This window comes from Aedes albopictus, chromosome 2, assembly GCF_035046485.1.
Source record: "Aedes albopictus strain Foshan chromosome 2, AalbF5, whole genome shotgun sequence".
NCBI lineage: Eukaryota > Metazoa > Arthropoda > Insecta > Diptera > Culicidae > Aedes > Aedes albopictus.
In genome coordinates, this window is record NC_085137.1 from 97,206,598 (window position 1) to 97,230,394 (window position 23,797).

General features: G+C 36.2%; 1 protein-coding gene across 2 annotated transcripts in view; it reads right to left on the reverse strand.

Annotated features, from left to right (window-relative positions):
* The window catches only part of LOC109419778 (uncharacterized), a 399,312-nt gene extending 377,163 nt beyond the window's left edge, over positions 1-22,149 (reverse strand). The window contains exons 1-2 of one of the 2 annotated variants that reach the window (XM_062850104.1): positions 21,757-22,149; positions 21,172-21,557 (exon numbers count right to left, since the gene is read on the reverse strand). In XM_062850104.1, the coding sequence (XP_062706088.1) occupies positions 21,172-21,427 (256 nt within the window). In that variant the 5' untranslated portion in view covers positions 21,428-21,557; positions 21,757-22,149. Of the gene's footprint in view, positions 1-21,171; positions 21,608-21,756 lie in introns of both variants that reach the window. The other variant, XM_062850103.1, reaches the window with a different exon arrangement.
* Between the last annotated feature and the right edge of the window lie 1,648 nt (positions 22,150-23,797).

Genomic DNA, 23,797 nt, shown 5'->3' on the forward strand with positions numbered 1-23,797 from the left:
TTTTATTCGTCCATACAACATGGTCATTGGCCGAACCCCCCCTCATGACCACGTGGTTTATGGACAGCCCCAAACGTCCTGAAGTGCTTTTACCTCTAAAACCATGATTATGCCCTTTCTCAAGTTCACCTGAAAAACTGGAAGCCCCCTAAATCCCCGAGAAGCCCTCTGAAGCCCCCCCCCCCTGAAACACCTTGAAACGCCCTGTAACGCTTTGGGATGACTTGAAATGCCTCTGAGAACTTCCTGATGCCCTTTTTAATGCTTGCCTGAAAGTCTTGGAGCACCCTAAAACCCTCTGAAACACCTTCTAAAGCTCACTTGAAGCATAGAAGCTCCCTAAAGCCCTGGGAACCCCTCTGAAACGCCTTGAAACGCAATGCAATATCTTGAAATGTTTTTGGGCCGCCCACAAGGGTTCATTCAAATATTACGTAACTCAAAATTTGTCTATTCTAGACCCCCTCCCTCCCCCATGTAATAACTTTTGTATGGGAAATTTTGAAATTTTGTATGAAGCGTAACGCAGCGCTGAACCCCCTCCTTCCCCCCTTAGCGTTACGTAATACCGTAAAACACTGTTACGTGATTTATGGACAACCCCTTTGAAGTTCCTCCAGGAGTTTACCTTGAAGCCACGTTTAAACAATTCATTGGAATCTGAAAGGGTGATGTTAAATTTATTTTTTTTTTCAAGTTGGCGTCAAACACGTCTAGTTATTGTGAACTAAGTTTATTGAAACATTGAAATTTATAAATTGTATCAACGAAAACATTCCCTTTCTCTAAAACGGAATGGAAATTTGAATCTGTAATCTCTCCATTATCGGCTTCAAATTACTCGCGCCGATTTTACTAGGGCTCACGTTGCCTTCCACGAACTTTCCCAATCAGTTATGTACTTCACGTCAGAGCAAATGAACTTCGCCGGAACTCATTAGGCAACATATTTACATTCGTCAAAAGGAATGTGTATGCTAATTAGTCAATTCACTTCCCGTCTCGGTGCGCTCTCAATCCCGTGTTGGGCTGTTCGCCAGCCTCTCCGGATCTGTTCTTCTAAGAAGAACACGAACCCAAATACGGAATGGCACCTTTCGGGGTTTCCAAATCGATAGACTTTTCCATTCGACATTCCAATCCATAATTCAACTTGACACTCGTTTGATCTGTCCGTCGTGCTTGGCTTGAATCGCTCAGTGAAAGCCCCGTAAAGCGTAATGTTTAAAGTATCACACTTTCACGCACCAGCTTCGGCATCGTATTTTATCCGACATTATTTGCCGGGACCAGCAGCCCTTCGACGTTGTTACCACGACTAGGTACTGGCGTTAATAGATGCCGAAAAGTTTGCCCATCTTTGCTGTCACATCGCATTGCATCGACGATTTCGGGCGCGGTTGAATGGGTCAGATGGAAAAGTGAAACTTTCGATTAGACCCGTGAATAAACGATGGCAGTGGCAGTGAAAATGGAACGAGGAACGATTTGGTGCCCTATTTAGGGCGTGGACTCCAATAAAACCGAATGGTTCTTATCGGCCGTACTGGATCGGCTGGAATCGTTGCAAGGCCTGTGGCTGTGAGCTTTACTCGATCGTTTGTAGGGGGAATGGTGATACTTTTTCCTAAAATAACTGTTTCAATTTTTCAATTAAAGTGTGACGTCTAGAGTTAGGGAATTAATCTGGGGAAATAACCGAAAATACTTTTGGAGGAGTTTTCGAAAGAATTTCCAAAGGAAATATTTGAAAAGTTTTTGGAGAAATTTCCAAAAGAATTCTATATAATAATCTGATGAACCTCAAACAAAATCTCACAATTTTCACAAAATAGTCCACTTAGAAATTGAAGAACTTTGAAAGGAACTGGTAAGGAAAATCTTTTGGAGAAATCACCGTAGAAATTTTGAGAGGAATTTGTAGAGAATTTTTTGAAGCAATGCTTGTAAATAATTCCCAAGATTTTCTTGGGTCAGTTTTTCGAGTGTTTTACGACGTAATTTATGCAGGATTTACAGAACGAATTTTAAAACTGTAATGTTAACGAGTGTAAAATTAGCTCAGATTAAAATACACAAAAAAAATTAAAAAAAAATGTCGACGCCCTCATGGAAATGACTGCAATATTGCGTACAATATTATTTGGATGATTTTCCCTAATCGGGATGATAATCATTCAGCGAAAAAAAAACACTAGCACTGAGCCAAGGAGTAACTCTTGAACGATCCCTGAAAGAATATCGAAACAGGGGTGTAAGGGAAATTCATGTAGAAATGGAACGAGCATTTTCTGAAGATATGCATGGAGGAATACCTGAAAGCACTTATTAAGAAACCTCTTTTAGATTTCCAAAAGAATGTTTTGAGAATTTATAAGAATAATTCTTCGTGAAATGGAGGAATGAAGAATCAAACAGATGAGCATCTGTAAATTTGCTGAGACATTTTTAAATGAAATCCTAAAAGAATTCGCGAATAAATTTCTGAAAATATTTCTGGATTCCTTGATAAATTTCTAAAAAAAATACATAGAGGAATTCATGAAGATATATCTATTTGAGTTTCCTTTGGCTTTCTTGGAATAATTTCTATTTGACCAATTGAAAAAAAAATCATGCAATAATATCTAGAGGAAACTCTGAAGATTTCTGGATACGTTCTTCACCTATGGGAATTTACAATGGAGTCCTTGAATTTCTGAAGGAGTTCGTGATAGAATACTTGTATGAATTACTAAGGGACTCCCAGAACGAATTTCTCAAAAAAAAAAACTACTAGATAAATTTCCTAAAGAATCTCTTAAAAGGCGCCATTTTGGAAAGATTTTCTGGAGAAGCCTTGGAATATATTGGATAAATTTGGAAATAATGTTTGAAGAACCCTACGACAAATTTCCAAAGTATCTTCCAGAAGAATTTCTAAAAAAAATCAATGTAGAATTTGGTGAAGGAATCTGTGGAGCAATTTTTGAATTTTCATCTGGAAATTTGGAATGATGTAAAGCAATTCCTGTTAAAGTTAATGAGAAAACTTTGAAAAATTCCCAAAACCATTCAAAATTACTAATTTTCTGAAGTAATCGCTGGAGGATTTTTTTAAAGAAATCCGTGGACGACTTTTGAAGAGAATTTCCGAAAGCGTATCAAAAAAAAAACAATGTGGTATTTTTTAGGAAGTCTATGGAAAATTGCGGGAAAAATCTAGAACAATCTCTAGAGAAATTTCAGAAGGAACTTCGGATATTTTTTTAATAAATTCACCAAGGTATTTCCTAAGCAGTTCACACAAGATTTTTATAGAGTTTCTCTGTATATTTCAAAAGGAATCCGTGGAAGATTCAGCAGTTTGGAAGCAATCCATCGAAGATTTCTCGAAGATTTGGTGGAATCCCTTGAGATATTTCAAAAGAAATCCTAAGATAAGTTTCTCAAAGTTTCTGTAAAAAAAATGTATGGAACAATTCTTGGAAGAATGTCTAAGGGAATTTCATGAGTAATTTTAAATCCAGTCCTTTGGATAATTTCATAAAGAATTAAAACTTGGATTTTATTGAATAAATCACTTCAGAAAAATTTTGAAGCAATGCTAGACGAATTACTGGGGAGGTTACACCAACAGAAATTCATGGAGAAATGTCTAGAGGAATTTCTGAAGAAAACTCTGAAAAAAATTCTGGAGAAATCAGAAAAAAAAATCTTAGATGAAATTTGCACTCTAGATGATTTTCTAAAAGAGATCCCCTGGAAATTTCTGAAGGAATACCTAGGGAAATTCCTGAAGGATTTTCAGGAGAAATTTATAAGCGAATTTCCATACAAAAATTTCGAAAATCTCTAAATGGTTTTTTTAAGAATACCTGAAGGTTTTCTACAAGCATGCCTTAAAAAAATCTTAAGGAAAAAAGCGAATCTCTTTGAAGGAGAGATTTCAGAAGGATTTTTGAACAAATCCCTAGAGAATTTGTTGAAGGAATCCTTTAAGAAATTTGTTCGGAAAGAATCCCTAGAGGAACGTTTTAAAGAACCCCTTTGAGAATTTCTAAAATAACTTTAAGAAGATTTTCTGAAAAAGTTCGTGTAAGATTTTTTTTTAAAGAAATCCTGAAAAATTTTGAAAGAAATTAATGCAAAATTTTGTAAAGCAACTCCTGGAAAAATGTATGACAAAAACTATGGAATTTTTAATAAATCATTTCTGAATTTAATTCTGGAATAGTCGCTGGAGGAGCTTTTGAAGAAATCCGTGACCAACTTTCCAAGATAATTTCATAAGGGATATCTGAACGAATCCAGGTGGTAATTTATGAGAAAGTCAATGGAATGTTTTTTATAGGAATATTGAGAGATATTTCTGGAAAAATCTTTAGAGGAATTTCAGAAGGGAACTTCGGAAAATTTATTTTTAAATTCATTATGGTATTTCTGAAGCAATCACTACAAGATGTGCATTTAGATTACTTGGATGTTTTTTTTAAGAATTCGTGTAAAGAATTTGTGGCGGAATCCCCAGAGAAATTTCTAAATTTATCCGCAGAAAAATGAATGGAAACAATCTTTGGAAGAAAATCTGACGGAATATAAAGAGGAATTTCCAATCGAGTCCCTTGAATAATTTTATAAAGAATCAACTTCTGGAAGATTTTATAAAAAAAACACTTTAAAAAACTCATGAAGTAATCCTTGGCGAATTGTTGAGAAAGTTATACCAGCAAATTTTTTTTTGCAGAAATCTCAAAAAAATATTCCTAAAATAAATATCCGAAAAAATACTCTGTAGAAATTTGTAAAGAATTTTTGGAGGAATTGGGACCCATGGACGATTTTCTAAAAGAATTCCTTGAGAATTTTTGAAGAAATGGCTGGAGAAATTTCTGAAAAAAAAACAAATTCTTCACGAAAATTTTGAAAACCCCTTAATTAATTTTTGAAAGAATACCTGGGGGAATCCTGGAAGGATTCCTAGAAGATTTTCTGCAAGCATTCCTGGAGAAATTCTTGTGGAACCCATGGAAGATCTGGTGGTGGATCACTTGATGAAATTTCTGGAGAAATCTGTTGACTAATTTTTAAGAAAACATCCTGAAAAGCTCTTTGAATGAATTTCTTTAAAAAATCCCTGTTGCGTTTTCTGAAGAAATTCATGGAGTATTTTCTGAGAAAAAATATAAGAGAAAATTTCTACAAGCATCCTTCAACAAATTTTTAAAAGGCTTTCCAGATTTTTTTTTATGAATGTCGGTTACACAGCGCAACATTTTTTTGTCTCAAGAGCAAACTTATGTGTCTCCGAAGGATTTTGGGCCGCTGAATCCGAATCCGGGCTCAGATTTGCTCTAACACGTCACAATTTTGAGCTATACCTCAATTTATAGGGCAAAATATGCGATTTTGGGCTTTTTTGACAGCAAGCCATTCAGCAAGGAAATATTTTTTTTTAAGCAATCAAAAGGTTAATTGGTCAATTAACATCTAAATTATCGACTCATGCAAAATATTTCGTTTAACCTAATCAAATTTGATAGATTTTAGCATTTTATGTTAGTATGAAAACTTTCATGCAATTTTTGGAGGGTGACTTGTATGGGAAATATCGTACCTAACATAAATCGCTTAAAACTTTCAAATTTGATTATGTAAAACGAAATATTTTGCATGAGTCGTTAATTTAGATGTTAATTGACCAATTAACCTTTTGATTGCTTAAAAAAAATATTTCCTTGCTGAATGGCTTGCTGTCAAAAAAGCCCAAAATCGCATATTTTGCCCTATAAATTGAGGTATAGCTCAAAATTGTGACGTGTTAGAGCAAATCTGAGCCCGGATTCGGATTCAGCGGCCCAAAATCTTTCGGAGACACATAAGTTTGCTCTTGAGACAGACAAAAAGTAAATTTTTGTTACGCTGTGTTATAGTCCCTTGTATTTTTTTTTTAGAATTCCTGGTTGAATTTATCAAGCGATTTGTGAAGAAATTTGGCGAATCATTTCTGGAACGGATTTGAAAAAAAGTGAAAAAATTCCTAGTGCAAATGGAATGGAACTATGGCATTCTGGAAAATAAATCCTTGGATACATTTTCTTAGGAATTCTTGGAGAAGTTTCTGAAGGATTTTTTGGGAGGTCTTTTGGAACCCTGAAAAATCCTAGGAGAAATCGCTGAGTAAATATCTAGAGGAATTTCTGAAGAAATCCTTGAACAAATTCGTAAATCAATCCATGCAAGATTTTCTTCAAGCATTTTTTGGCATTTTTGAAGATTTTTTGAAAAAAATCACTCAAAAATACCAAACAATAATTTTGCGGTTTTCTGAAGAAAATCCTTTAACATGTTTCCTAAAAAAATTCCTGAAGGAATATTGAGGGATTTTTTGACGATTTTCTGAAAAAGAAGAATGAAATTCCTAGATGAATTTCTAAAAAAATCCATGTAGTAATTTCTAAAGAAACTTTTAGGCATTTTTTTTATGTAAACATATATAACAATTTGTCAAATTTCTGAAGAAATTATCCCTGGTAAAATGTTTGATGGAATTCATGGCGGTTGGTTGGTTAATTAATCTGTATTATATTTGTTCATATGGTACAAAAAAAAAACGAAAAAAGCCAATTCTATAATTTTCAGGAGGGCGAAATAAAAATTTCTCGGTATACTGCCCATAATCGCATAGTTGACGTAAGCGCCACTGTAGTTTTCAGCACACTTTTGAAATTTTAACAATGATTAATGAAAAGTTCATGATTTTTTATGCGTTGATATCTAGCTAGTTATAAGATCTTGTACTCTATTGAATAAAACTAATCACAATTATGCACATTTGGTAGATATTAGCTTGTGAGTGCTGACATTGTCAATGGTGGTTACGTCAACTATGCGATTATGGGCAGTATAGAAAATAATTCTACAAAATATAAAAGACTAAAATTTCGGATGATCATTGAAGCAATGTTTTATTACATTCAGGTTTTTGAACGTTTCCACTTCCTAGGAAAGAGAAATTTTAAAAATAATGATTGTAGCTCTCCTAACTTGCCAAAGGCGCTACATTTTGTAGGGCTAAATAATCCTATAGAATGCTTGAGCGATTTTAAGAAAAATGTTGAATTGTAAGCAAAAAATGCAATGTCACTAGAGCGCTTTTTCTTACAAGTATGGAAGCGCAGAAAATGAAAAAAATACAAAGGTCACTTCGCTTATTTTGTTAACAGCTTTCAGACACGGCAAAATCAAAATTTCAAAAAATTCAAAACTAACATAACTTACTCATACTGTGAGTTTTTTATGTAAAGAGCTGGTAACTCAATAAGTAAGGGAGTTCTCTGGAGGGTTTCCCGTAGATATTTAGAGAAAAATCTTCAGAGATCTTTTTGGATGATTGTTTAGAACTTTTACCACGAGAATGTGTGGAGGAATTCTTATGAAATCTTTTGCAGTAATTTATGGTGAAAACAATGGAAGAATCGCCGAAAAATCTTCGGCGAAATTGATAAACTTTAGTCCTCGAAAGAACTTTTTCAAGAATTCCTAAAAGATATTCTGGAGCATCTTCTGGGCATTTCCTTGGGAAAACAATAAAGAAGCTTTCTTTTAGAATACTAGAAAAAAATCTTAAATTGGAATTCTGGAAGAATCCTTAAAGTAATTAAAAAAAAAACACATGGAGAAGGTTTTGGAAGAATTCTCGAAGAAATTGGAAAACAATTGGCCGAGTGAAAAGTTTTGACATTCGTAAGTTCTCTGAGAAAGATTGATTGATTGATTGATTGATTTGTCTTTATTAAAGAGATTCTCTGAGAAAGAAAAACCTAGTAGGTATTCCGGAAAAATACTAGCTGGTGTTTTTGGATATCTCTGTGTGTAATTCTGAATAATATCCCAGAAGAAATTTCTGATGGAAATTGTGGTAGAAATTTCCAAAAAAGCTCATTGAAATTAACAGTTGAAACGTGCAACTTTTAATATTTTTGGGAATTGGGAATATACTCTCTTTCCTACTGATATCTGAACATGAGCATGATCAAAGATGACCGTTAAATTCGTAGTTGTCTTTCTGCGATCTATCGGAGGAATCGAAATGGTATTGAGAGCCAATGAATGGGGCTTGGGATTAGCTAATTATTTTCAATGTACACAATTAGAGAACATATAATTATGGTATGGTCATTGGTCAATAACGGTGGCAGCTACGTCTATATTTGTGACCGAGGATGGGAACGAATGTTAGTACGATAAATGATGTTGTAGAGTTCGAGAATTACATCTTTAATTTATAAGGAGGCAGAAGCCTTAAATCCATTTCACACTGGAATAAACTGAACGCGATTCTTAGCTAAGACTGACTTGAGAACTCTTATTAGCAGGGAAGGTATCTTTGGGTCAGGATTCAGTTTTATGAGCGACACATGTCATGTGATGTAGGCCGCCTCATCATTGCTCGCATCACGTGAAAGAAAAAACGAACTACAGGGGATAGACAAAATGATCGGGACAGGCAAAAATTTCCCTTCTCAAAAAATATTTCAAAAAGCTGTAACTTTTCGAAAAGTGCATCAAAAATTCTCAATTTTTTACTGTGAGTTGATCAACTATGTGTGTATCAGTGAACAAAATTTGGAAAATATCGGACTATTCTGCACGAAGTTATAGAGATTCTAAAAGAAGGCATGATTATCCGATAGTCAACTTTTTGCTGTTATATTTCCGGATTCAATGAACCGATTGCAATAAAATTCTGACCATTTATGACTTATATAGTAAGCTTTCAAAAATTTTTGACCTAACTTAAAATTCTTAACACGGAAGAAAATTATAACGATTAGATTATTTTTCTAATAAAATACACAATTTTCTTAAATTTCAACATCGTTTCAAAATTCAAGATGCTAACTATTATTTATTTAAATTCCCTCTGATTGTCTTGAATACAGATATGTTTTGAAAAAACGTAACAACATAGGCGGCAATTCATTGAAAAAGTAATGGGATGCATTTAAAAAATAGACCAATTTACTAAAAAATCATAAAGTTATTGAAATCGCTTTAACTTTTTCTCTTGTTAATAATTTCAAGTTGAGTCAAACGTTTTTCAGAGCTTATTATATAATTCATAAATGGACAAAATTTCAGTGCATTCGGTTCATTGAATCCGGAGAAATAATAGCTCAAAGTTGGCTATCGGATAATTCTACCTTTTTCTAATATGCTTATAACTTCGTGCAGAATAGCCCGATATTTTCCAAATTTTGTCCACTGATACACAAATAATTGATCAACTTACAGTGAAAATTTGAGAATATTTGATGCACTTATAGAAAAGACACAGCTAATTGGACATTTTTATAAAAGTGAAAATTTTGCCTGTCCCGATCATTTTGTCTATCCCCTGTATTTCCATCAAGTAACTACTCAAAACTTATTTCAAATTACCTGTCAAGTCATGCAAACTGATTCGCTATTGCTAGCGATTATGGCACTATTATAACCTTTATAAAATTATGTTTTTTTTTATTTTTTTTTGATTATTCACTATATGTAGAACAATACCATGAAGCGAGCTCACCAACTTATGTGTCTTTCTCTTTATCTCTGAGTGCTGGACTTATAAATTTCGGCGAAATGTTTTCTTTGTGAACATTTTCATCAAATAAAGCAATTTGTTCTCAATTTTCAACCTGGTCACTCTATCAGTTACTACCGTTCAGCCAAATGATGCCAATGTCACGTTACCTCAACCGAATATTCACGGAAGAGATGGTGCGAGATTTGCACGGATGCAAACGACGCCACTGGAGTAGAAAAGTTCCATTGTAGACCACATCGACGACGACCACCCGTCAAACCGTGCGTCCCATCAGTACCAGCAGTGAACAGGTAGGTAGGTCTAGGTATAGAAGATGGTAGAAACGGTCATACTTATTGTTGTGCCGTAAAGATGCTCGAATGGTGGCAATCGGCTTTTCTTGGAAAGTTTTTCCCTTCTTTCACGGCGGGACGACGATGACGACGACGGCAACGACGGTGACGCTTGATTGCTTTGAACGGTCGGGGACTATGGTTTTGCTTCCTTGGTGGTGGAAACGACAGACTTTGAGGCAACTATTACACCCACTCAAAGTATACTGTTTGAACGCCGGGGTCAGGACTTTGCGTTTGACTTGGCTGTGATGGTGGGAGATTTTGGTTTGGTGTTTACACTTTAATTTTCAACGGTATGCTTTGGAGAGGGATTTCGAACTTTCGCATTTTTACTATATTGCTGTATTTAAGAATTGAATTTCAAATTACATCCACGAAATCTTTTGGTAGTTTTAAAACGGCCCTAGGAAACACATTTGAATTTTAAGTTTGAATACCACTAGTGAATTTCCGAATTAAATGCATAAATTTTCAAAGATCTAATTTAAGATTGTGCATCAAAGGAAAGAGTTAAGTAATATGTACCTACCTATCCGGTAAGGTATCTTCTATCTCTATGTGCTTTCAACAGTCTCTACTTTTTCCAAAAAAAGAGATCATATCACGCCTGACCAAGTACCTACTTCCAAAGCATTCGAAGCATTTCGGTTTTACATTCGAATTCAGATGAAAAGAATCAGGAAGCACCACAGGATTTCCAGCTGCTCGAAGCAAAAATTCCATTTAATCTAAAGAATAACTACCTCCAGAGCTCATCCCTCCACCTCCACAGTTGCAATCATTTCCCATAAAACATGTTCCCCATTGCCCCTGGATGCCTAAACGTTTCACTTAGGTGATGAAGCAATTTGCAGCAAAATTAAACACTGGCTTTGCAAACAAGGTAGCTAACTCCAAATTTTGCGCTCGTTACCCAAAGTTGACCAAACGAACCAAACCATAGGTACTGCTGCCTACACCCACACTGCCCAGCATGAATGGTTGTGAGTTTGTTTTTTGGAAATGTGTCCGTTCGAATAGGGTGTACTCGAGCCGTGTATTTGGTGCAGTAATTCAAAGTGAGTGCTAGTGTTATCGGAGCTTTCCTCTTTGATAATATTAATAGTTGAACTCCCATATGGTCATCGTGCCAAATAACAAACGTACAGCGGCGCAGTTACAAATCTATAGAGTCACGATGGTGTCATTACGATTCCCATGCTCCGAAATTGGAAAATTCGAGAATTCGAGAACAAAGTGATTACAGCACTGATTGATAACGTTTTTTTTCTGTTGTCATACCCGCTCACTTCTACCAAAACAAACAAATATAAGAAACAAAACAAATGGCGCTTCAATCAGTGATGTCATGATAAAAGCAGAGCTAATTCCTCAAGTTTTTCAAAATTCTGCACCTCCTATATTGGTATTCTACCCCTTGTAAATGACTTCAATATTTTAATGAAGTAACCGTCCAATAAAGCTTGTTTTCTTCAAAACTTTCAGTGTAGTGGCTTCCCAGACAACCAATTTGCACGTACACTCCCGTTCAAAAGTTTGGGGTCACCCCCTCAAAAACATGTCATTTTTTAGGCCCATATCTCCGCCAATTTGCGTCCGATTTCAAAACCCAAGGTTTCATTCAAAAGATAATAAGTCAAAGAAACTTTGAACATGATTTAAAAGAAACTTTTTCAAAAAATTTTGTATTTAAACTCAACCCAAAGTTGCCAAATTTTCTAAAAAATGAATATAAACTTACGGCAGTGTCGCTGGAAGTTGGGTCGACCAAATTTTAAGTTGAGAGCGGTAAAATGACCCATTTTCTATTAGCTTTCAACTGCTTTTTACAGAACTTAGCTAAAAAATCTAGAAAAAAAGTTATTAGGTAAATTAATCCTTGATGTCATCGACCAAAAGTTTGGGGTCACCCCTCAATATGATGTATCGGCCAAAATTTTGGGGTCACTTTCGTAAAACATGGAAAAGTGATTTGGTGATATCTTCGTCATCTATAGTTCAATTTTAATTATTAGTCCTGAAGTTCATCTTAAAATTTCTCTGAAAATTTCTTTGAGGAATCATCAGGAGTTTTTCCAAATGTTTCTCCAGGTGTTTTTCAAAAGATTTTGCCAAGAATTCTAAACATTGCTCAGAAGAATTACCTTCGGAATTTCTAAGAAAATTGCGCCAAGAGTTCTCTTGAAGACTTCTCCAGGGATTTATTGAAAGGTTCCTCCAGAACTTCCAAGTGCTTATCCGAAAATTATTTAGGGATTCTTAAAAGGAGTCGTTCAGAAATTTCTTTCTAACCTGAATACAAAAATGGAACAGCACAAATGGACAGGTCATAATCGTCGAATTGTTGCTGTGATTTCAAAATTTATTACTGTTGTATTATTGCTGATAAGTTGATCAATAGTACAACAAAACATGTTATTTAAATGTCATTTAGTTAATGTATATCAATAGCTTGATTATAACAAAATGAGATTGTCCAACAAAATTTGTTATGGAAAAGCTTTGCCTTGATAATTTAATAATATCAAAACAAGATGTAAAAACAGGTTATGTGATTTCGTAGTTATTAACTTGGTATTCTCCTCTGCTCGGGTATACGTACTTTTATACGGTAAAGTTACATCGCATAAGATGCAGTAAAAGTGCCTTATGCGTGCAAAAGTGGAGGCGCTAAACGTGCATTGACGGAAAAATAATGACGCTATATGACTTAAAGCGATAATTTATGCGATGTATGTTATGCACTATTGCGACGTAATATAGCACCTTATGCGACTTAAAAATATTCGGATTAATAAAAAACTTGTCACCTAAGTATCGAACTAATAACCTTTGGATTATCGAGCCGCACTTCACACTTAGCACCAAACACTACTTACGAAACACACTGATTAAATGTCATGACATTCTAACTCACCTCAGTGCTCGTTGGAATGCACTTGTTTTCCGTGCGCTGTACGTGTTCGGCAGGCTCTTTGGAAATCAAAATGATGTAGCATGATTTCCCGCACAGTTACCATTACCCCTCTCTTGCTAGCACCACACATTGTTTATTATGAGGTCAACAAAACAAAAATGATGACTTTGTAACTTGTTTTGTAACCATAATGATGACTTTTCACTTTCTTTTAGCTTTTTGGCACTCCAACAGCACCTCGTTCATTGTTATCACATATCACATCGCAATATGCCAACGTTAACGATTCTAGCTTATGCGAGTTTGTATGTACATTTGAACGAGTTTATTTTCACTTTTATGCGATTTAGTTTGTACACCAATGCGAGTTAAACTGACATTATTAGAAAAGCACCAAGAGAAGTCGTGTAATCATCGCAGTACGCAATTATGCGAATTCAAATGACACTTTGCGAGTTCACTCGAACGCTTTTGCGAATAAGCAAAGTTCATCGCAACAAAACATCGGAATATCGTCTACTACGATGTAGTCATACATTATAAAAGTTAATTTGCACTCTTATATGATTTTACCAGATACATCGCAGTAAGTTAAAAAAATAACATCATATACGATGAAAATTGTCCCTCAGCCGTACATATATACAGGGGATAGACAAAATGATCGGGACAGGCAAAATTATCACTTTCCAAAAAATGTTCAACTAGCTGTAACTTTTCGAAAAGTGCATCAAATATTCTCATTTTTTTACTGTAAGTTTTTCAACTAGTTGTGTATCAGTGAACAAAATTTGGAAAAGATCGGACAATTCTTCACGAAGTTATAAAGATTTTTGAAAAAGATAAAATAATCCGATAGCCAACTTTGAGCTGTTATATCTCCGGATTCAATGAACCGATTGCAATGAAATTTTGACAATTCATGACTTATATAATGAACTCTGGAAAACATTTGACTTAACTTGAAATTTTTAACAAGCGGAAAAGTTATAGCGACTTTATTTTTTTCACGATTTTTTAGTAAATTGCTCTATTTTTAATATGCATCCCATTACTTTTTCAACTTATTGGCGGCTATGTTGTTACTTTCCTCCAAAACGCATTTATATATAATTCAATTAGAGGGAAACTAAATGAACTATAATTTGCATCTTGAATTTTGAAACGATGTTGATGTTTTGGATAATTTGGTGTTTTATTAGAAAAATAATCTAATCGTTATAATTTTCTTCCGTGTTAAGAATATTAAGTTAAGTCAATGGTTTTTCATAGCTCATTATATAAGTCTTAAATGGTCAAAATTTCATTGCAATCGGTTCATTGAATCCGGAGATATTACAGCTCAAAGTTGGCTATCGGATAATTTTACCTTTTCCAAAAATCTTTATAACTTCGTGAAGAATTGTCCGATCTTTTCCAAATTTTGTCTACTGTTACACAACTAGTTGAAGAACTTACAGTAAAAATTTGAGAATATTTGATGCACTTGTCGAAAAGTTACAGCTAATTGAACATTTTTTGAAAAGTGAAAATTTTGCCTGTCCCGATCATTTTGTCTATCCCCTGTATAAATAGTACTTTATACGATGTACAGCGTACATCCTTTTGCGTTTCCTGGTTGTCTGGGTTGCAATCGGTCTCAACTGTTCTGATCATAAGATAAAAATAGAATTTATTGACAATGTCTAATGATAAAATAAATCAAAAAGACGGACTTTGTGGTCTAGTGGCTACCGATTCTGATTCCTATGCAGAAGGTCCTGGGTTCAATCCCTGACCCCTCCCTTTCCTCCTACTTTGTATCATTCTACATACTTCCTCCCTCCTCTCTACATTTAAAACTCAACTCATGTATATTCATATGTTCATAGCCATCGCTAGAACAGATACAGGTTGAAAAAGCCTACCTATCACCATACGCTTGGCATCTACGCACCAATGTGTGAACCCTAACCCTCTACCAAGCATATCCCGCCAGCACTCTGACATCCGCATGTGACAATTTATGCATACGCAAAGGTATATTTGATCTGATGTGGATTCAAACGATTGTAATCATCACTTCCTTCCTCTTCCCTACATTAAGCTGCAACCTGACGTGACAGACGCCATTGTCACCCAAAAATAGAATATCACCACTGCGACACACTGAAGATACCTGCTAGTTACCGCCAGATATCTGATTGGTTCCTTGTGTGAGTTAAGCTGGTATGACGATACTGGAGCAGCACCCCAAGCAGCACGCGCGCACGACTTGTAACAGCAACCTTAGTGTCCTTAGTGCAATTTATTCACTGTTCGTATTACGGATGATAGAACAAAATTGCTTCTTCTTTGAAACCCAAAAAGGGCAGATTCTGCCTCGTTGGGGTAATGATGGAAAAAATATTGTGTCCAGACTCGAACCATGGACACCATGAGTATTAAGTACTCACCTTACATGCTAGACCAAGAACTCCGTGTGAAAATCGCTGCTCAATACACCATGAAAGCTGCTGAAGTTACTTGTTACTTCATTGCACCTACAAGTTCGAGAACTGTCAAAATGAAAAGACGCGCAAGTTTTCCGCAACATATTTGGAAGCTGATCTGAAAACAAACTAGAGTAAGACTCTTCAAATCTGTTACATAGCATATTTGATATAAGCTGACTTGTGAGGAATATGTAAGCTCCGCCTCCTAGAATCGATGTCATACACGTGATAATTTGTGAATTTATGAAACAAAGCCACAACTTTACGAAATTCGGAGTTTAAATGCAACTCAACTGACAAGATGGAAGTTGCGGGTGCTTTTAGTGCAACTTATTTGGACCAAAATCCACAAAAAAACACATTTTGGAACCTGCTTGGGATTTCAGTTGTTTTGACTTTTAACGTAAGATCTTATCAAAAAAAAATCATGGCTTCAGTATCCATGTGAAGCTTGATATCCAGATTAAGAAAAAAATCAAGCCAATGACCAACAAATCTATCAACCAATTATCCGAAACCAGTACTGGTAGGGAGTGAGGAGGACCTTTCCGGAACAATACTTTCTTTTAGAATGTTGTACATTGTGTTATTCCCTTTCTATGAATTATTTGTTTGAACTTTTTTCTTCAATTATTGAAGATGATGCATTCACGCAAAATATCTTTCATAAGTTGAGCAAGAAATCCTTCAAAGGCTAGTTCAGAAACTCATCCTAATTCAGATTCATCCTTATTTTTTAAGAATTAAAATTCTTACAAAATTCCTTCAATGAAAACATTTTCAGATTTTTTTTCTAAAATATTATCAAGGTTCCTCTTTAAAATGCATTCCTGTCCATGTGATTCTTTCAAAACTTCTCCATAAACTCCTCGTGGGACGGTTTTGGAAATTACACTAGAAATTTTCCCTGGGATTTTTCTGGAGTTTCACAAGAAATTGCTAAAAAAAATATCTAGTTCACGAATTCCTTGAGAAAATCCTCCAGGTTTTTTGAAAAATTCTCCCTGGGATTCCTCCAAAAAATCGTTTTAGAATAGCCTCCCCACAGATGCTATCAGAATTTTCTCCAGAAATTCACCTCAGCATTTCGCCAGGATTTTAGAGAAATTTCTCAAGAAATGCGTCTAGGTATTCCCCCCGGAGATTCTTTCGAAAAATGCATTTCAAACAGAAATTTCTTCATAGGTTTTCACACAAATTCATCCAGAGATTCTAGCAGGAACTACTCTAGAGATTTCTGCAAGAGTTGCTTCGAAGACTTCTTCAGAGATTTTTGCTGGAATTCCTCTCGAGAAAACTTCAGAAATTCCGATTTTTTTTCTGGAATTCCTCTAGGGAAACATTCTGGATTTCTTCAGAGACTGTTTCAGATGTTTTTCTAGTGATCTATGAACGATCAGTTTCTCCAAATAATCTCAAGCATTCCTTTAGAAAATACTTCAGTTTTAATTCCTTGGCATTTATCCTGTATAAAGAAATACATACAAGATACAAGAAAATGTTCCAAGATTTACTCCAGATATATAGTGGTACAAATTTATTAAACGAACATACTTTCCAAAACATACTCTTTATGTTCCAGCATATTAAAATTTATGATAATAACGCTCACACTATAACTAGTGATAGTACTTGTTGAAATGAATATTGATATCAACAATTGTGAAATAATTGCCCAATAACAAATATGGAAAAACCAAAAAAGTGCGTTTAAACGAATTTTCCTCCATAAAATATATAGTTATTCCCTAATAAAAATGAAACGAATTGAAAAGAATTCTTCGTCATGCTTGCAGATAGTATATTGCGTGGGTGCCTATCGAAATACACTCAAACCTCCATTTAGGTAGGATCCATTTAGGTAAAATCTATTTAGGTCCCTCCATTTAGGTAACGTTACCTAAACAGAATTTGGCTGTGTTCAGAACAGCTAGAGTACTTGAGATTGATGACGTCATACCCGACATTAACCTATCATTCATCTGTTTTTATTTTGGCCACCAAACCCAACATAGACCCAACAGTTGTTCGATGTTGGTCCAACAGTGGCCCAACATACGATAAAAATTGACCCGACTTTGACCCGACATTCAACAATTTTTCAGTCTGGCGGAATTTTGCAGGTTTTTTTGTGTTCCGTGCCCAGCTAGTCATTTGCATGACAATTTTCACCTGAGACCCTCCAAAACCCCCGAAAACGCCCCTGAAATCCCTCCCCTCCGGAAACTCCCTTGAAAGTTCTCTGAAACTCCGCATGACCATCTTTAAATCTCCTATTCGAGTCACTCTCCCTAGTTAAACTTCTTTGCAACCTTGTACTCCATTTAGGTAATAAACTGAATCCATTTAGGTAATGAATCCATTTAGGTAAAAATTCTATTTAGGCAGTCCCGAGTCATTACCTAAATGGAGGTTTTAGTGTATATACCAATAAAACACAGAACTTCATCAGCCATTTATGTGTTTTTTTTGCAAAAGAACCAGCTGAAAAAAATTCATTATTTTTTTAAGTAAAGATAGCAGGGATTTCTAAAGATATTCTCAGACCAATACCAGGAAAAAGTCCTTGGCAAACACTTGGTGGAATCTCTGAAAGAATTTATTTAGAATCTCTTTATAAGAAATCCTTGGTAATTCCTTTTAGCATTTTTTGTAAAAATATCTAGACCTAGAAAACACCTAGATTAACTTTCGTAAAAAATCCTATAAAAATCGTTGAAGAATTTTCTAAAGAAATACTTGTGGGAATTACAAATATATATTTCAGAAGAAATCTCTTAATGGATTATTCTAGGAATCTGTAATGAAATTATAATAAATTGTTCTGTGAAAAACATTATGGGGAAAAAGAGAAAGTTCAGAAGGAATCTCTGCTTAAACTGAAATCACTAAAAGCAATGAAGCAAGAATATCAGGAAGAGTTTCTGCAGGATTTTTTAGAAAGATAATTTTCTGAAGAAATCCCAGGAAGTTTTTCTTAAGGAATCTCTAGAAGATTGTCTGAAGTAATCCCTGAAAAACTTCCAAAAGCAATTTTGTAAAAGATTTTCTAAAAGAACCTTGGAGAAATTTATGGAGGAATCACAACAGGAATTTCTGAAATAAAGTCGGGAGAAATTTTTGAAGAATATATGAAAGATGTTTAAACCTTTGTGTCCCTGATGTATTTTGCCTACTCAGTTGTTGATGTTCATTTGGCTCTGTTTACTTCAATTTTTTCCCGATTTTTATGAAAATTGGGCAACACAACCGGAAATTACTACTGTTTCATAGAATGCACGTTGGTCAAGTTGGATGAACGGTTCCGGATTTATACGGATAACCTAATAGTATTCGGAATAGAAATTTATGTCTGGTATAGATATTTCCATAGGAATTCTTGAAGAAATCTCCATAAGCTTTTATTTTATTATTCATGCAAACTTGCTAATTTCTGAAAAGATAGACGAGTTGCCTTGATTTGTTGTCAACAACAAACGAACGGTTCTCAACGGATGCTCTGGAAACCAGTTCCATGAATCTTTAAAGGATAATCTTAACGTATCGGACGCTAACTATTATGTTTATGTAATGCCAACAATCCCTAGAAAAGTTATCAGATGAAGTTTCTAAATGGGTAGAAAATCAAAGAAGGTAGTACCGAATAAACAACAAAAGTTAGGAAAAGAAATAAGTTAAGCATTAGGCTGTCCAAAAAAAAAAACGGTGTTTGAAAAGTCAAGCTGCTCTAAAATGAAAGATATCGTATTTGCTGAAAAAATACAAGCAATACAAAAAGTTAAGCAAAATCGCTTAACTCATAGGATTTGGTAAGAAAATTTCTGGAGGACTCTAATTTCACCTTAAAATTTAAAAAATGTGTATGTTTGTTCATTTGTGCCCTTCCTCAAAATGTTGAATGGTTGAAACGCAAGAATTTCATAAAAGCCATAATCAAATTTGAAAACTTATTGATGGCTCATATTCCAACATTATGTTAACGTATAAGCAAAGCTGAAAATTATCAAACTACTCAGTTGACTGCTTGACCACCTTCACTAGCACTGGATGCCGATCATTATCAAGACATTTTTTTTTTTCATTTTTTTTGTGCTCTCCTTAGCCATTATTTTATTATCATTGGTTATAAGATTCATGTAAAATTTGACAAAAAAATGCAAGCAAGTGAAATTTCTCATAATTGAACCTATTCAAATTTCAACCGTGTAACAGAGCATGAGGGCTCAACCAGTTGCATCAAAATTGTGCGCAGTAATTTCAAACGCAAAAGGGGATTGATGCTAAAAAATTAAAATTTTCTCATACTACGTTGATCCATCCTACTATATAATTACGCCTCAAGAATCTAAAATGGTGTGATTTGACAAGATCGATTAAATTTTTATCGATATTTTGTTCTTTTACACATATTTATCGCTTGCATTGATTTTGTTCACCTTCGTTATTTTAGCGAGGCATCCACTCCTGATTCTGTAACACTGCTGGTAATCTTAGGTGTGGTCAGAGACTATTTTCTTGCTGCCCGTTTATCTGGCTGTCGAACTTTTTTGATGATTTGATGTTTCGCGTGCATGGGTTTGGTTCACTTTTTTAACTGGCCACTTCCGGCGGGACACCTGGAACCGGTTCCGGAACACAACCGCTTTAGATACGGTCTGAAACTATTTTTCTGCTTACCGTTCATCTTTTTATCGATAAAACCGCTATTTGGTGTGCGCATGCATAGGTTTGGTTCAGTTTTTTAATTGGTCACTTCCGACGGGACACCTGGAACCGGTTCAGGAATACAACCGGTTCAGATACGGTGTGAAATTTTTTTCCTGCTTACCGTTCATGTGGTTATCGATAAAGCCGCTGTTTGATGTGTCGCATGCATGGGTTTATTTCACTTTTTTTAATTGGCCACTTCCGGCGGGACACCTGGAACCGGTTCCGGAACACAACCGGTTCAGATATGGTCTGAAACTATTTTCCTGCATACCATTCATTAGGTTATCGAAAAAGCCGCTATTTGACTTGTCGCATGCATTGGTTTGGTTCACTTTTATATTTGGCCTCTTCCGGCGAGACACCCGGAGCCGGTTCTGGAGCTCTACCGGTTCAGATATAGTCTGAGACTATTTTCCTACTTCCCGTTCATCAGATAATCAAAAATGCCGTGGTTTAATGGGTCGCATGCTTGGGTTTGTTGCATTTTCATATCTGACCCCTTCCTGGGGTACCGGTCCGGAACACCTAAATGGCCATAACTCCGGAACGGCTGGACCGATCTGAACCATTTTTATTTTGGAACAGCCTATTAAGGATTTTGAGGTTAAGACTGAAAAGTTTTAAGAGTAAATTGCTGCAAAAAAATCCAGTTTAATAGTAGTGCATCAAAAATCAGTTAACACATGTTTTTTTAAAAGAAGTTTACTGACGGTTTGAAATGCATTTTTTATCAAATTTTTTAAGCCAACAAAATATTAATATGGTTGATAAGTGTTTCGAAATTTTTATTTATTTGCTAATTTTAAGAGAATTTGCAGCAGCTACTGTTACATATTTTTCAAGTCTCTGCAGCAATTAGAAAAGATTTTTGAGTCTTTTTTGCATATTAAAGGTGATAGTAGCTTTACGCCACCTTTTATCCAGGAATTCCTTTTCTTTGAAGTACCCTTACAGTAATAAACATAACGATGACATCTTTGAAATATGCTTCATTTTAATAAATTATTTATTTTCAGACAGTTCAACGAAATAGCCATTGAACATTTAAAAATGAATCATCAATGTCAGATCTGCATTCTGCCAGTGCCACCACCCCCAGACAGCCTTTGACTTTCACCGCCGACTGATGATTTTCCACTACATTAAGCCTTCACTCACCTGGTAAAACGACGCACAACCCAATCAGCACCCAGGATAGCACCGTCATCCGCCGACTTTCGCTACTCCGCCACGCCACCGTCGAGCAGCGGTTTGATGCTTGTGATGACGGACGACGAGTATGGCGAATCATGCTTGATGCCGCTGTCGATGATTGCTGGTGTCGCTGTTGGTGGAGCTGGAGGTGGTGGTCGTGATGATGACCACCAGATTCGGCACCGGATCGTTCCGGTACTCCGTTCACTTCCGAACACATCACTTTTAATTAACTTTTATCTCCTGTCGAACTGCTTGTTCACTCACTTGTGTACCTCTATCGACGGGGAGGCGAAAGGGCTTGCACTGAAGAGGTTCTTTACTGCTTTTCCGGCTGTCGAGTTTTATGACTGGTTGATGAGTTGTTGAAAGCACTGTTTAAATTATTTCAGCTGGGGAACTGCGGGTAAAATGAACAATGAACATGTGGATAATTTTTCTGAGACATCATCGCTCACTTCGTGAAACTTGAGATATTTATAATTCAAAAAATAGAATAAATTAGGCATATTTTTAGCCACAGTCCGCCACCATGCTCATTTTACTCACAATTCCCCTAAATCCTGGAATCGTCTAGCGTGGACGACCACGACATGAACTATGTACTCCAATTGTTAGTGTATGTTCTCCTATTGCATCTGTCGTGTACAGCAATCACCACAGTTTGTCCTGTGTGTGTCGTGGAATGAGACCTCCTCCCTGACTAGCCCCGGAGAAAAACAATATATTGTTGAGCCAACAATTTGTCGCTACCAATTAACGTGTCAGCAGCTTTCAACAAGCATTGCGCAATGCAATGCTTCGATGCACTTCCGGTATGTTTAAAACTTTTGCGAATTGCCGCGTAGGAAACGGACGCGGAAAATCGCGGTGCTCTTCACGGATCAATCTCGGGATAATCGATGAACAATTATGTCGTTTGCGGCAATGGGCTGCCCCAGTCAGTTATTCGGTGGAAGTTGTGGCCGAGGTGATAAGTCAAATAGCTGATCGAGTGAGTACATTGGGTTTGGAATCCTTTTATCTGAAATGAAAGAAATTAATGACGGTAAATGAAAAAGGCGCGATCGACTCAGATGTAACGCAATTATAGACATGACATGCTAGACAGTTAGATATCGATTTTTTTTCCTAAATGAAGGTTATTTTTAAACATGTTAAACTTCCTAAATAGCTAAGAATAGTTTGTGTGCTATCTTGAATAGTGGTCCTATCCAGGGTCCTATTTTGTACACTCTACTCAGTCAATTTAAAATCGATTTTTGTTGTTCACATTGAGAGACATAGAAATCTATTTCGTCATATGTATGCACGAACTGAGTGCCAACTCTCTAGACCTCATCCAGTTCTCCACTATGCTAATTGAGTGCGTTGCTGTAAGTTCCACTTCCTTTATCGACTTACCGTATACCACTAGGATAAGGCTACGTCCACAAATTACGTAACGCTCTAGGCGAGGGGGGAGGTTCTGGAGTACAGATTCCCCTTCGCTTCTTTTGGAGCGCTATTTCGGTCACTTTGGGGACAGCCCTTATAGCGTCCTCCGCGAACTGGTTATTCGAGAGGCCAGAGTCTCTGGTTTCACGGTATAGAACATCAGACTCGACAGAATGAGCCGTTCCATCAGCTTCCCGGTGGTTTCCGGAAGGCAGATAGGCCTGTATGCCGAAGAATCGCCAGGTGGCTCCCCGGGCTTGGATAGTAGAGCCAATCTTTGCCTTTTCTACTTCTCTGGAAATTTACCTCTGTCTAGGCGCATCTGCAGAGCCATTCTGTACATGTCAGGGCTAGCCTCAATGGTCTTAATGGCTATTGTCAGGATACCGTCCGGGCCTTGAGCCTTGTTCTACCGAGCCTTGAGCGATTCGCTGTTGCAATGAGCTCGTCGTTCATGACCGGGGTGAGCTGGCTTCGGCCATTTTGGTCACAGGGGGCGGGGGCCATGGTCTTGTATAGTGGCGCGAGAACAATGTTTCCACGATTTCTGCAGCATCTCGGGGGAGCGTTCTGGGGATTCTGGCATGCCCTTCGTTTTGGCCATGATTTATCTGTAGGCATCACCTCAAGAGGTCGTGTTGGCTGTCTGGCAGAGATTTTCGAATCACGCCCGCTTACGCGCCTTAATCTATTTGTTTAGTGTCAGTTTAACCGCCCAGTAGGCCTCACTTCGATCCATTCTACCCTCATCGGTGCGAGCTCTTTACATTCTTCTTCTAGCTCTTAGACAGGATGCACGGAGCTCTGCGATTTTTGGTCATCACAAGCATCACATATTTATACATTCTCAATAGTAAAATAATTGCTAAACTTGTTATACATAAAAATAAATAACAAATTATAAAAAAGAGGCTACGTGATTCTGTTGCTATCAAGTTGCTATGCTCCTCAGCAGGGGTTTCATCTCTCGATTGCTCCAAGAATGCAATCTTGGATTCCCTCAGCAGCTCCACCTCCACCCTGTATGTAGCATAACCATATCTGTTAAGAATCATTTTCTAGCATGTTTTGAAAGATCATAAAATATTAATCTTGACAGTTTACAACTGTCCATTTTCAAGTAGACTTTCCCACACATTTTCAAGATATCTTT